General features: G+C 36.1%; 1 protein-coding gene across 4 annotated transcripts in view; it reads left to right on the top strand.

Annotated features, from left to right (window-relative positions):
• Positions 1 to 15,891, top strand: part of LOC115213881 (serine-rich adhesin for platelets) — a 186,274-nt gene that overhangs the window by 130,854 nt on the left and 39,529 nt on the right. For all 4 annotated transcript variants that reach the window (XM_029782835.2, XM_036504618.1, XM_036504619.1 and 1 more), the window contains one exon: positions 8,820 to 9,129. In XM_029782835.2, coding sequence (XP_029638695.1) covers positions 8,820 to 9,129 — 310 coding nt within the window. The remainder of the gene's footprint in view (positions 1 to 8,819; positions 9,130 to 15,891) is intronic.

A 15,891-nucleotide genomic window follows, 5' to 3' on the forward strand; every position in this document is an offset into this window, starting at 1 on the left:
AGCTTTACTGTGAAGGAGATAAATACAGTTGTGAGTGACTCAAGACAACTGGTACCTCCACTTAACAGCCAGAGGCTGCTGGAAATGTGGTCTGTTGGAAACTACCGTAAATCCTTGAGTATAACATGCAGGGGATTTTTTAGGGGGCTGTACCTCTGAAAAACTTAAACCTTTTGTATAATATGCACCCCTTTTCTAACTTGAGTCAAGGAGGTCTATGACTTCATTGCTCTCAGGCTTAGCTTAAGGTATTTTCATGCCTGACATCACAAAATGAGTCTGTATAAACATTGCCGGACAGCAAATAGACTCGGACATTGCTTAGAAAATATTTTTCATTTTTAACCTCGTATATAGTACGCACTAGGGATTTTGACCTTTAAATTTTGGGGACAAATGCGGATTATACTCAAGGATTTACGGTACTTTACCCCCACCCACTTTTTTTTTTTACAGTATCTCCGTTGAAATACATTGCCTTAGTTTCAATTAATTTTGAAACTAATGGCGAATTTGGCAAAATAACCATATTATTATTACACTGATGTTTGGAATGTAAATTATACAGTATTTTGATGAAAGGTTTTAAGTTGCTTTAAAATGGGAAGATTGTAACATAGAATGAGGGGCAATATCATAAGAGTTAAAGCCAACCACCACGGCTTGTTTTTCTCCCAGTATGTACGCCACTACGTTTTGTCTTCCTGGAAAGAAAGCAGGTCAGTGCAGATAGGTTGTCCAACCATGGCCTCCTCCCCCTCTCTCTCAGGGACCACCTCATTCAAAAGTCGTCTTAACAGTGCACCCCTTCACCTTGCAAAAATTTCTATATTCCATGTGCTCTAATACTAGATAGCTGTTGATCCTGTACTGGGTTCACTCAGTCTTTTGACAGCATTTTTTTGGTGGGGGTGCAGTTTGGCCTACTAAGTCTCTCTCTAATAGCACTATCCATCAGGTTAGCCAAGTAAATAGTGTTGTTTACCTAATAGAAAGCTCTAGTTTAGTCACTGATGATCCAATCTTGTAACAGCTTGTATTCGATTACATCACCAGCAACACTTAATGCAACCTGACACAGTGTTCTCTATATGTGTCCACTTGCATGTGCGCATGCACACACACACAGTTGCATCATACTGACAAACACTTCAGAATATCTGCTGAAGAATAGTCATCTTCATATAAAGTTAGTTGTATGATCTTTCACCTTGGTGGATGAGATACTTGCTCAAGAATGTCATAAACATGGTATGTTCATTCTGTATAGCATGTATGTAAGTACATTAAGGACTATGTTGACAAAATCTGTTAATTCACTCAGGAACCAAACAAATTGAGCATGTGTGTGTGTGTGTGTGATAGAGAGAGAGAGAGAGAGAAGTGCTTGCAAATTCTTATAAATTCCAAATATCCAGAAGTTTTTAAAAAATGGCTAAGTAGTCTATGAACTAACCCTAAACAAACTGATGGTTTGAAAGAAGTTGTCTTTGTTTAGTGTTTGTTGTGGTGCTGTCTGTTCAACTGAAAGCATGTTGACTCTCTCTGCAAATATGAGAATGATGGATTAATCTGTGTAGAGAGTTAAGAGAATCTAGGAGAAAGTGGAGTGGGTTTGACATTAAAGCAATAAAGATAGTAACTATTTATGTTTAGAATTAGAGTGATTGGAGCTCTTTTATTTTATCTCATTATTGAAAGAAGTGGTGGGAGAGACCACATGTAGAATAAAAAATACAGAGCACCATATTTATTACTTGTATATAAATCGTGGCTATTCCTTATCTTAACATAAGTCCATTAGTAATTCAGAGGTAAAACAGTTTTCAACAATGCTGAAAATTGTGGACAGCTTTGTGAGATACACCTAAATATTTAGCCAGTTTTTGTAGTAGTTACTTCACTTTACTCTGGACAACATGACACTGAGCATTTAATAATAACTTTGCTGCAGTACTCTGTTATCATTTCAGCTGCTTGTTATACTTCTGATTCTATTTTGTGCATGCATGCACTTAGTACTCTCTCTCTCTTATTAACCTTCTTGGAACTTCACTGACCTCACTACCATGTGGACATTACTCCCAAGAAGGAAACTTTACATTCACTTCAATCAAATAAGATAACTGAATTTAATAATTTCTGCTATCAAACTGTGTACCCCAAACCCACTTCACTCCTCATGGATGTCTGTCTGTTCAAGCTTATGGAAATGTGTAAATAGTATATCCCGTCCTCAAAAAGAGCAAGTTCTCTGATTCTGCTCATTTCCAAAGTAGAATTGGAAAGTAGAACAGGCAGCAGGAATGGTAACATTAGAGTTCTTTGACATGGTTATTATTATTTAACTTTCTAGTGTCATTCAGAAATGGAAACAGCTATAATGACCATCTCCTCTATTACTAAATATTTCTCCCTTCTCTGTGATCATGGCTGTAAAGCCAGATCTATTGGAGGACTGCTATTTTGCATTTGAGAATTTACACGAACTTAGATGGAAATAAGTTATTTTATATATCAGCTATGTCTTCCTCTTAGCTAAGTTGCCTTTTTATGGGTTTCAACGAGTTTTTTTTCATCTCTTTCAGCTGAAGTTTTCTGACAGATAGAGACTTCATTAGGTGTTGATGGGTTTTTATTTGACTCTCACTCAATCGTGTTTTTCTTAGGGTTCACTTGTGCCACTGCCATCATTTCCTAAGTACATGAATTACCTTCCTACTGTAAACATCTATAACTATACATTCCTATGTAGGTGATGCTATTCTGTACTCCTTGACTGTTACATGCAACCAAAACACATCTTGCTTGATATGCAGTTACTTTTATGATTAGACAGCTTAAAAGCTTTCTGCAAGAACAAGCCAACCTCATCTAACAACACCAAGACACTTCATGATGAGCATCATCATCCGTTGTCCTTGCTAGCATGGGTTGGACAGCTTGATCAGAGCTGGGGAGCTGCACCAAACTCCAGCCGGATGTGGAATTTTTTCTAAGGCTGAATGCCTTTCCTAACACCAACCACTTTACAGAGTGCGCAGGGCACTTTTACGTGGTGCTGCACTGATGCTTTTACCTATTTAGGGCTAGATAATACTTAAAAACATTTGCTGGCTCACCACAAGGCATAGTATCTCTCATATTAGAGTACAGCTCATGTAACAGCGATGATGCAGCTGTTACACAAACCTTTATAGACTGCATCTAGAAACAAAGCATTTGAGGCATCTGTTTTATATGTAAACTTTATCCACCTTACACTCTTTTACTTGTTTCAGTCATTTGACTGTGGCCATGTTGGAGCACCACCTTTAGTCGAACACATCGACCTCAGGATTTATTCTTTGTAAGAATAGTACTTATTCTGTTGGTTTCTTTTGCCGAACTGCTAAGTTACAGGGACATAAACACACCAACATCTATGTACAACGGGCTACTTTCAGTCTCCGTCTACCAAATCCACTCACAAAGCTTTGGTTGGTGCGAGGCTATAGAAGACACTTGCCCAAGGTGCCACGCAGTGGGACTGTACCCGGAGCCATGTGGTTGGGAAGCAAGCTTCTTAACACAAACCAACCAGTGCCCTATGCCCTTCATGTGCCTCTTTTATCATTATTACAATGGTTCTTGCTCTCCTGAATTAGTATGTGATCTATCATCCACTGCTTCTATCTGCCCTTTCCTTGACTTATCTTTTCTACTCTCACCCCACCTTGAAACTGTACACTACACGTCTCCCTGTTGTCCAGAATTACATTCTACTGACTATCCATCACTGCTCTGTAGAAACCCAAGCTGAGTAATAGCCTCTCCAACTTGGCAGAACCTGTGGTCACTGCAACTCTTCCTTGGTTTTAAGTAACATATTTGCACATGCACACACTTTATTTTAAGCCAAGGAGTGTGAGTGCATGTGCACACACACACACACACACACACTCAAACTCTCCCTTTCTCTTTCTCCCATCTCCTTCCCCACTCTCTGATATGTCATAAAAAAAAAAATCTGATGAGAAGCAGTTTTCCGATAAGGAATGATACAGCACTAGATCTCTTTTTAAACATTATCCCATCTTATATGATAATCCTTTATCCTCCTCAACTCTGAAAAGAAATAATTTGCCTGATATTAAATATTATTGTTTGTAAAATAGAGATGGCCAAGACATTGGAGCATCAGACTAAGTGCATTGGATTTTTTTTTTTTTTTTTTTTTTTTGTTGTTATTCTTGGATCTGCATTCAAACCTTGCTGGGATTGATTTTAGCTTCATCCCTCCTGGTAGGGGCAGGGTCAATAAAAATATGTGCTGAGGTCAATGTAGTTGACTCAACTTCAACAATTGATTTTATACCCTTGTAAGGGATGGTAGCAGCAGCAGCAGTTCCTGCTACTGCTGTAGAATGTATGGATTAATAACCATTTTTGTTGCGTTTCTATGTTACTCTTTGTTGGAGCAGGGGAACATAAAACAAAAGGTTAAGAATAAGAACTCTTAGTTTGTATGGCTTAGATTTATTTATAAGCTAGCTTCGCTTCTCATAATATGTTTTATCTTTGTCGTGACATCAACGATTGGGTATTCGCTATAGCTTTCTACATCTTCTAGCCTTTTACTTTATTTCTTTACCATTCAATTATATCAGTAAATGCACATGCTCAAATAGACATTTTACCCATTGCTTCTCTTTTTCCCTCTTTCTTAACTTCTCTACATATGACTTTTTAAAGCTTGTAAGCATGACATACATTTTGTCTGGGATAAATGTAGCTTAGTCAGTCATCATTATTGCTTATAATGATGATGTACTTTGGTTTTTCTTGTTGCAAAAGGAATGTAATATGTTTTTTACCTAGTTAATCCAGCATTTACAGGGTGCTTATTTTATCGATTCCTTCATTATGGAGTGAAATATGGTGCTCCTGCCTTGTCGCCACTTACCAGATCTAAAAACACAAGCCAATAAGAAAACCTTTTCACAGTTGCTTGACCTACTAAAAATGGCAGCCAAATCTCCCTAAGATTATTCTATATTATCTTTAAAGAAAAGAAAGACAGATGCATTGACTAATCCTGGATGTACAAAAAGACAAGATTAGTCAAGGTGGAACAATTTTTTATCATAAATCTGCTCAAGCAGAGCTAACTATGAACTAAACAGCAACTCTCATTTTGGTAAATGTTACATTTATCTAATCTTCTTCACCCATTTATTCCTGGAGGGTTGTGAGAGCAATATCCTCAAATATGCCTTCCATCAGGTCAGAAGCAGCTGTCTCCAATTAATCTGCCTGGATCTCTAAGCAAGACCAACTGAGCTCATGGATGTTATCCAGTTATCTTGTTTGCTTCTGCCCCTGGGTGAAATAATTTGTTTTATGTTTGTTTCTTGCATGCTAGTATGGATTAGACAAATATTCGGTCATCCCATAAATAATATGGTTTTTTTAATTGCATAAACTAAAAGTGGGTGGGCAGGGGACAAACTACTTGCATCAACTTGCTATAAAAGCAGGCAGTAATTTTACCATGTCCTTATTCTTAATTCAAGTTTTAAAGAATGCAGTTCGTTTTTAAGTTGTTATTTTTTTTCAAAGCTATAATGGAAGTGACAAAGGAGCATATTTGGCATATTGTGTTTTATGAGTTCAGTAAAGGCAACAACGCAACAGAAAGCATGAGGAATATTAATGCAGTATATGAGGATTGGACAATAAGCATGAGCCAGTGTCAACAGTGGTTCCAGAAATTCCAAGTTGGAAACTACAGCCTAGAACATGAGCCTTGTCCTGGAAGATCTGTAGAGCTTGATAAGGACGTCCTGCAAACCCTGATGGAACAAAATCCCATTGTTGAAGGGATAGCAGAGCAACCATTCATCGACACCTGCATGCCATCGGAAAAGTCTGCAAATTGGGTCGTTGGGTTTCTCTAAAACTTTCCGAGTCTAATTGCTTGCAGAGAGTGAATGTGTGCTCTTCTTTGCTGTCACGTCTCATGACTGAAGCTTTTTGGGATCAAATAGTGACTGGTGACGAGAAATGGGTTCTCTATAAAAATGTCGAGCACCGAAGACAGTGAGTAGGAATGGAGAAGCATCAGCACCCAAGGCTAAAGAAGGTCTTCACCCACATAAGGTGTTGTTATCTGTTTGTTGGGATATGAAAGGTTTAGTCCACTTGGAACTTTTAAACCCAAACCAAACAATAACAAAGATCTACTGTGAGCAGCTTAAGTTTGTGCTACAAGAAAAACGATCATCTTTGGTTTCAAGATGTAAGTTTTCTTCCATCAGGATAATGCTCAGCCACATACAGTGAGGATGTCATTCCAAAGGCTGGAGTACTTTAAATGGGAAATGATGCCCCACCCACCGTATTCGTCAGACATTGCCCCATGTGATTACCATTTATTCTGCAGTCTTCAAAATCATTTAGACAGAAAAAAATATGAATTCTATAGACGAGGTCAGAACAGTACTGGAGGAGTATTTTTCATCACGGACATGGGAATTTTTAAAGAGGGGCCTCAAAGTCTACCAGATAGATAGAAGACCATTGTAGAAAATGAAGGGGAGTATATTTTAGATTAAAAATCTTAATTTTGGAAAATAAAAGAAGTATAAAAAAAACTGAATTATTTATGGGATAACCCAATATATTATTGAGGCATTGTTTTACAACCAGATGCTCTTTCAGTTACTAACCCTTACCTGTTTTCTAAGTAAGGGTTCTTTTTATTTCACATGTCTTCAAATGTGCAATGCAAGCCAGTAATATCTTGACAGGAAAAGTAACACCACCACCACTTATAGCTCATGACTTTCATAGAATGCGAATGTAAACACAGAAAACACACTTCTTTCAGTTTCTGTCTACCAAACTCACAAGGCTTTGGTCAGCTCTATGCTTTAGTGGAAGATACTTGCCCTATGTTTATATGTGTAAGGGACCTCATCAAATCTGCAAGCACTCTATACATTCTATCTATACTTCCTACTGGCCATTTATAATAGTATCAACATCTATTTTCATCATTTTTGCTCTCCATCAGTTTTCTTTAGTCCTGATGCCATGATAAAAAGCAACTAGTACACTGTGTTAAGTGTGGAAGTTGCCACATCTTCAACAAGACCTTTAGTCTTGTTGAATATGTGGCAACTTCTCTAATGCTAAGTGCCATGAGAAAGTGTGCCCGCTATACTCAGTAAGGTGGTTGGTGTAGAAACCAAGCCAGAAATGAACCTTACAAATGAGATTTCCCCTGAGAGCAACAGTTACCTGTCCAACTCCTGCCAGCATAGAAAGCAGATGTAAGTGGGTGATGGTGGCAATACACACATATACTTGGAAAGAGAGAGAAAGAAAAATGTTTATGGAAAAGTGCCGTCTGATACTGTCATTCAGTTTATCTTTACTACTTTCCTTTTGTTATGGTTTGTCTTCCACTGAATTGCTTTCCTTACATACGAAGCAGTAGCAGTTGTAGTTGTTATTCTGGGAGGTGACTTGTATTACTTAGAGAGGAAAATTGCTGGCGGCTGGTGGATCAATCTTATTGTAAGTAATGCAGGCCATCTTCAGAAAATGGATGCTTTATACTGCGTTCAGCTTGGTGCATCAGGATGTATTCGTGTCCTACCACATTCAATAACTGTTATCAGTTGAAAGCTCACTAAAACATACCCATATAATACTGTGACTAAGTCTATTGATTTCATTTCTTTCTTTACTGAAGAGTTTGTGTAGTTAATTTTGAAGCAGGTTTAAAAATAATTAAAATATTTTTTGATAAAGATTACAAGAGCTCTACTTCAAGATTTTTGTTTTTTTTCTTGTATCAAGGATAAATTAGTCTCTTCCAGCTATGTTCTTTGGATGATTTAAGGAAAATACTGCAAGTTGTTCACCCTAGTTCATACTGATTAAGCAGACCTATGATCAAAGGTGTTCTAACTGTAACCATTTTGTCTTGTATCTAGGTATTACATGATGATGTAGTTCCTAATGTTTTTTTTTTTGCAAGTAATAGGGTATGATTTGATAGAGTTTGGCTGTTGTTTCTACCTTGTAAAAACAACCACAAAATATGCTATCTTGCTTATTCAACTGTGCATCACTCTATAAAGTGGTTGGTGCTATGAAGGGTATCTAGCTGTAGACACTAAGGCCAAATGCTATGTACAAGACCATGACTTGATCCTTGGCTAATAATCTAGGACAGTAACTCCAAATAGAAACTAGCTCAGAATGCGATAACCTTTCCAACCCATGCCAGCATGGACAACGGTCACAAAAAGGTTGATGATAAAAGTAATGAATGAATCAATGAGAGTTAAGTGTTTTAGCCATTGATAAAGTGCAGAACTATTGATATAGTATGAACCATGAAAACAACTGACTTGGCTATTGGCATATGTGATGATGACTGCTTTAAAAAGTGGGTTTTGTTGAGTTTTTTTGTTTGCTTTTTTTTTTTAGTTGACTGATATTTAAATGTTAATTCTAATTTAAGAATATTTGTATTCATTATATTTTCATCGATAGTTTTGTTATTATTATTATTAATATTATGTTTATTTTAATTTAGCCTGTTTCATATCAGTTGCTTTAATCAGAATGATTAATAGTTGAAAATGTTATTCAAATTTTTATGAATTCACATCGCTGCTGAAATTTCTTTCTAAAAAAATCCCCCCAAAAAACTCCCGTTTTATTTTTAATTTTGTTCAGAACTATTTTGAAATAAATTTTAATGTTAATGGTGTCATCTTTATTTATTTTTCCCTCTCTCTTTTTTCTCTTTTCTTTTTAAGGATGAGGTCGTTGTTGAGAGCACAGAGTCGTCATCGCCGGTGGTACAGCAGTCAGTGCCGGCATCATCATCATCATCTACTTCATCATCTACATCATCATCATCATTATCGTCATCATCATCATCATCATTATCACCCCCAACACCACCACCACAACAACAGCAAACAAACCCTACAGTTGATTGTAGGGAACTGCAGGTGGATGAGGTAGCATTGCTGTCTTCTGGTGCTACCATCATTAAAGATGGTGAGACTCCAGAAATGGCACTGCTGAAGGCAGCTATTGGGAAGGACAAGAAGAAAGACAAAGGTGATTATCATCATCATCATTATTTATTTATTTATTTATTTTTTTTTTTTTTGAGGTGGCAAACTAGCAGAATCATTACAACGCCAGAAAAAATGCTTTGGGGCATTTCTTCCAATTTACATTTTGAGTTCACATGCTGCATGAGTCAACTTTGCTCTGGCCTTATGCCAAAATTTGAAATTTATTATTATTATTTATTTAATTATTTCAATTTCTTAAATTTGATATTTGATGGGTTAACCTTAAAATAGAGAAATTAAACGCAATCCTATGGAATCTGACCTTTCGATAGATTTTCTTCCATATTTCATACATTCTGTACATGATATCTGTATTTTACTCTGCAAGAAGGCTTGTTTTCAAACCATTTATTCCCAATTTATTGTTCTGATAAATCCATACAAATATTAATGCCATGTTTAGCGTGGGCAACAATGGTTATCCTTCCAGAAAACATGCATACGTAAACAAACACCTAACTATTGACAAACCTGATAATGGCACCTCACTGTTTGTGCTTCTTTTGTATTTCGTTCAGTCTCCCTTTCCCTCTCGTCCTCTTTTATTTATTGTAAAGAATGTCGCATAAACATTGGTTTATTTCACAATTTGATTTCAATGTGAATCTATTGTACACGTTATGTACACATACAAACATACGTAAACACACAAACCTCCCACAACCCCCGCTCCACCCTTGCTACTGCTCTTACATTATTCTAGACTAGCAGTATCGCCCGGCATTGCTCGGGTTTGTTTCGACCCGTTAGAATTGGAATTTTTGAAAAATAAAAATTTTGCATTATGTAGCTTGTTATTCTCTTTAAGTGAGCATTTTTCTGGTTGAAAAACACCGAAAAATGGCAACACAGCAGTCAAAAAATTGCAAAAAATAGGGATTTCCATAGAAAAAAAAGCACCTTTTTGATGTAAATAATTTTTGGTGTTAACATGGTCCGATTTGAATTTTTTTCTTCTATGGAAGGAAGAGCGAGCCTTCTATCATACTCTCAATTTTGGTCAACTTGCGCCGCAGGGTCTCGGAGGAGATAGTGTTAGTTGAAGGCTACCAAACCTGCCATACACAGACAACTTCAGCTTTATATATAGAGAGATTAGCTAATGTTGAGCAACATAAATTTCGTCTGGACATGCTACTGTTAGGAAATTTGAAAACAAAACTATATATCTATTCTTTTAATTCTCATACTGGTTTTAGGTATTGATCTTTGGTTAAGCTCGGGCACTGTCTCTAATGGTTTCAGTTGATTATATTCTCGTTGCACTCAATATCTTTCCTGGTGCTTATTTTGATAGTATTAGAAATAAAAAGGTACGTGATCTTAGATGTCAAGGGAGATAACTTAGCTAGACCTAACTAGCTCAAGGTATGTTTGTTTGCTGTACCGGTTTTGTTCATTCAGCAGTCAAGGGGTGTGAGAGAAAGAGAGACGTGGGGGCATCCTGTAATAATAATAATTATAAATAAACCAGATATTATTATAAAAGATCAGACAAAAAAAGGTGTGTTTATTAAAATTGACATGAGTATTCCTTGCGATCACAATATAGCAGCGAAAGAATTTGACAAGATCAGTAAATATAAAGACTTGCTAATAGAAATTGAAAAATGTGGCATCTCAAGGCAACTACAGTACCAGTGATTGTAGGATCTATAGGAATGATAAAAAAAGGTACTGAAACCTATTTGAAAATGATACCAGGCTTACCATCGCTACAGGAATTTCAAAAAGTCGTACTGAGAAGAGCATTATCGCTGTGAAAACAACATCCATTCATGTATTTATTTATTTATTTTTTAAATACATATTTTACCTGTGAATTTGCGTGTGTAATCTGGGAATGCATACAATGAGCTTCTCTGCCCCAGATGTACAGAAAACACTCAACGAGAAACGGAAGAAAATTTGAAGAAAGAAGGAAAATAATAATAATAACGAACTTATTGTATACAGTGTTCAGGTGCACTACAACTCATCTCAGAAGGTAGCCAAAAGTGCATGTACAGTACATAGAACAGTGCACAAAAAGACAGGAAGGTGAACAGTGAATGAGTCATTAAAAAAATAACATCAAGCCTAGTGTTAGTGACAAGCAGTCCCACATTTTTGTTTACTAAGTGTCACTCATTGAGTGTTGGTCAACTTGAGTCTACAACAAAAGACACTTGCTCAAAGTGTCACACAGTGGGACTGCAAAGCAAGCGTCTTAAATTATGTGGCTGTGCCCATGCTTATTTATAACTTCCTTCAATCAGCCTAGCCAATAGTTACATTGTCATCTATCATACAGAAAAACAAGATGATCAGCTTCCCTATCCAGTAGTCAACTCACTCATTGCACCTATTAAATTATTTGCCTTCTCCAAAACATTGAATATAATTTCTCTCTCTCTCTTTCTCTCATTAAATTCTTTCCCATGACCAGTGCTTAAATTTCCTCTCTTCCATTAGCCTCTATTATTTCAGTTCTAGTTTTCTAGCATCAAACTGGCTCTCTTGTTCAGTTTTTAACTTCTTGTAGTTAAGTGTGCTAAAAATATTGATGTTGTTACCTAATACATACATTAATTATTGGCATTAGGAAGGCTGTTTAATTCTTACAATTCTTCCAGTAATTCATGTGGAGTATTTACACCCTCCAACATATATTAGTATTCAAGACAGGGTATGAAATGCATCAGCACAAATTAGATATATGTGTTCAAAGTATTGTATGACGAATGTCCTTTTATTTTAATAGCTATGTAATAAGGTTTTATTCTTTTTTCAATTAAGTCTGTTTAGATGGGACACCATTGTGTCTAAGTGATTTACATTATAACTTCTTGGAAAAGCCATTTATTCCACAGTGGTACCATTATACCATTTGTATTATTTTGAATGTATATCTCCCTCTGGTTCTATTTAAATCTGTCACTTGTTGAGCACTGTTTTGCAACTGTTTGCTATGAGATATTTCTAACTCATATTAAAATTAATGTGCCAAACTCACGTTTTTCTTTTGTAACCATCCATCAATATTGAAGAATGTTCTATGTTAGCACCCTAATTACTCTTGGTTACAATAGGTCTGTATTTTAAATATAAGATGGCTCACAGGGAAAATTATTCATCTATTTCTAGATACGAATTATTGTTGTTTCTGGATCCCATTTTCCCCAGATCTGTTATTTATTACATTCTGTAGTGGTTTAGTGGACTGTTGTAGCTGTCAGCTGCAGATTCCTGTCAGACAGTCTTGTTGGTATATTGATAGCTTTGCATTTGTGTCTATATTTTTTTTGTTTTTTTATGTATTTCTTTTTAGTTTGTTTTTTTTTATTTGAATATGTTGTTTACATAAAGAGGTTTCTTTTAGTTTGATTTATTTTGAAATCAATCCATTATTAAGTATATTCAGTCCCAGTTTTGCTGCTCTTGGTGTCCATATGTTTATTGCTCTAGAGTGTAGTAAGTCTCTGTATGGTATAAAAGTGTGTTACCAGTCACAGACCTACCTCTTCATTACTACTCTGTTATTCTATTTGCCTGCATTGATTTATAGGACATTTTTTTTTCCTCATTTCTTGACTGATTCTCTCTCTTTTTAATTATGATATTCTTTCATGTTATGGCAGTCACCATATTTTATTCACACCAAATATAAAACAGTTTTTTTTTTTCCTTTTTTTTTTTAATAGCATGAGTGGTTAACATGTCAGAATTCTGACTTTGGAAGCAATGTGTTCAAGTTCTGCCAACATATTTACATATTTATATTTCGAAGCACCGTTACATACTCGTTGCCAACCAGACTGGAAATAAAAATGTTTAAGTTAGATATTCATTTTGTAAAGATGCCAGTAACTGGAGCAGCAGCAATGTCCATCTTTTCAGAACAAAGTCAATATCAAAATAAAATGAAATATAAATGTAATTACTTGGATACAAATTAATACACATAGCAATAGCTCTCGAGTTATCCTAGATATGGAATAGTCAGCTAATTTGCCAATCTGTCAACTCAAGCAAATTGATAATGCAAAAGAAATTATTTGAAAAAGTTCACTATTAGTTTCCTCTGCCTTTCTCTCTTCTAAACTGATTATTTCATTCTTAGCAAGATCATGCCAGAGTTCTTGTTGTTTCTCTGAGAATGCACTCCTCTCTGCTTCAAACCAAAATAGTATTTCAGGTGTAATAAAAAAAAAATTTAAAAAATCAAAGATGTAAAGAAGTTATATGTTAAGCACTCAGCATTTCTGTTAAGCAGTATTTCATGACACTGTAGCCTCAAGGTTAAGATACTCTACTCTTCACCAATATGATCATAAGTTCAAATCTCATGACTGTGTTTATTAAGGTGGTGGGCTAGTAGAATCATTACTGCATTGCACAAAATACTTGGTGGCATTTCTTGCAGCATATTACATTCTAAGTTCAACTTCTGCTGAGTTTGACTTCACTTGCAATTTTTCATGGTTGAAAAAAAATAAATACCAGTTGAGTACTGGGATCAATTTAACTGACTTGATCTCTCCTCCTAAAATTGCTGGTCTCGTGCCACAGTTTGAAACTTTAACCCTTTAGTGTTCAGATTAATATATCAAAAGTAATCCTTATTTATTTACATTTTTTAAAATGAATCTGGTATTATTTCGTAGCTTCAAGAGTTGAAAGTTGTAATTGTTTTTTTAAAATGACATTGCAGGGTAGGTGTGAGACACTGGTTCTGGCCAGTTTGAGCATAAAATGAGTAGAATATTTGGGCCAGATACAGTCGGTTTAAACACTAAAGGGTTAATGTTACCTTTATGCTCTTTGACAGGATACATAACTCTGCTTATACAGTTTTCCTTAATGATGAGAAGTTCTTCTCCTGTTGATCATTACATGGTTAGCAGCAGGAAGGGGATCCATCAGTAAAGCAGAATTTCTCCAGCAACAAAACCATCGCAAGCAAGTAAATAGAAAAAAAAAAATGGTCATAAAATGTGTTGGGGTTGGGAATAGGTGTATTAATAACTTTATTATTGTTGTTATTAAGACAAAATATAAGTTTATTTTTAAGGTGCTTCTAATTTGCTCAGTCACAAAATAGTCATGGCATATTGTAGTAGTTTGTGGAAATATCAGTGTAATTCTACCACAGTAACAGTTAGTGGTCTCTTAATTCAAAGTCTAATTTTCATGCCTGGTAATAGTTCCTGCAATTAACAACCCACAAGTATATTAGCTAGCTAAATTTTGTGCTCTGTATTTTGCATCAGTAGAAAATACAGCTTTTGTAAGGGATGTGTGTGTGTGTGTGTCTGTATATATACAGGGTGCGATGGGTAAATTGTTGTTATTTTATATTTTTAATTTCATGTATGCACATTGTTGGCTTTTGATTTTGTCGACTATTCAGTATAGTAGGTTCTGTTGGACACCGTCTGTGAGAAAAATAGCACCATAACACAATTCACTCTGCCAGAAATTTGGAAACAACATGCTGTACTGCTTGATATTTGCTCTAGAAGCTCTAATATAAACATTTCAGTGTGTTTGGGTGTCAATCTGAGGACAGTGTAGAGGATTCGGAAAGAGTTGGATGAGTCTAATGGTGGTTACGAAGGTACTGCAGCTCAGAAAACTCACTCTGATTGTTCTGATAAGAAAAGAACTGAATTTGTTGGTGAGATCCAAGCCATGATTGACAACGATCTCTCCAAATCAATCAGGTCCATTGCCAGGGATACAGGAGTGTTTCTTATCAGGCAGGTAGTGCATGAAGACATTTGGTATTCCTCATACAAGATGAGAAAGGGCCAATTTTTATCCCTGTGCTATGAAGCTTTTGAACAAATTCAAACATCTCCTCCAACCGAACATGCTTTGGTTTATCTCAGTCAAGAAAAATTTCTGACAGGATCAGATGGTGAACACACAGAATAACTGTTGGCTTGCTGTATTCCCAAAACATGTACCAAGAATGATAAAAATCAAACATCCAGTCAACATTATGGTGTTTGAAGTGATCACTATTGATGGTGACATTATGCCTCCATTCATCTTCCCACTTCGCTTCAGACTCAACACGGAGCCCTACATCGAGTACCTGGAGGAGATAGTGCTGCCCTGAGTCAAGAGAGTGGCTGCTGGAAGACTCTATGTCTGACAACAGGACTCTGCACCATGCTACGCAAGCAGTAGAACTCTGTCATGGCTGTCAGACAATTTCTGCAACCACATCACCCCTAACATCTGGCCACCTAACTCCCCAAACTGCAACCCCCTTGTGAGAAACCAATAAAACTCTTTGTTACACCAAAGATGAACTGAAGGCAAGGATTATGACAGCATTCACCAACTTAAACAAAGAGACTGTCCAGAAGAGTTGCAGGAGATTCCAAAGTCATCTGGAGGCCATGGTTGAAGTGAATGGCAATTTTATTGAATTAATTTTCTCTTTAGTATTTCAAGATATTTTTATGTAATTTTGGTACATATATCTGTTAAAGTAAGATGTCAGTGTTATTTTCATTTTTGTGTAGTTTAGATGACAATTCATTCACTGCACCCTGCATACACACACACACTTGCATGTAAGAGTGTATATGCTTCTGTGGATGAAATGACCGAATGAATACAATATTAGCCTACCAGCTTGTAGCATATGACTTTTTTTTATCTGTAGCATAGCTTTTGATAGGTTATTGTGTAAGGTATTTAAATCACTTTGCCTCTGTGTAATTAATATCATAGGATTTGTACCAGA

The sequence above is a fragment of the Octopus sinensis genome, linkage group LG7, assembly GCF_006345805.1.
Source record: "Octopus sinensis linkage group LG7, ASM634580v1, whole genome shotgun sequence".
Taxonomy (NCBI): Eukaryota; Metazoa; Mollusca; class Cephalopoda; order Octopoda; family Octopodidae; genus Octopus; species Octopus sinensis.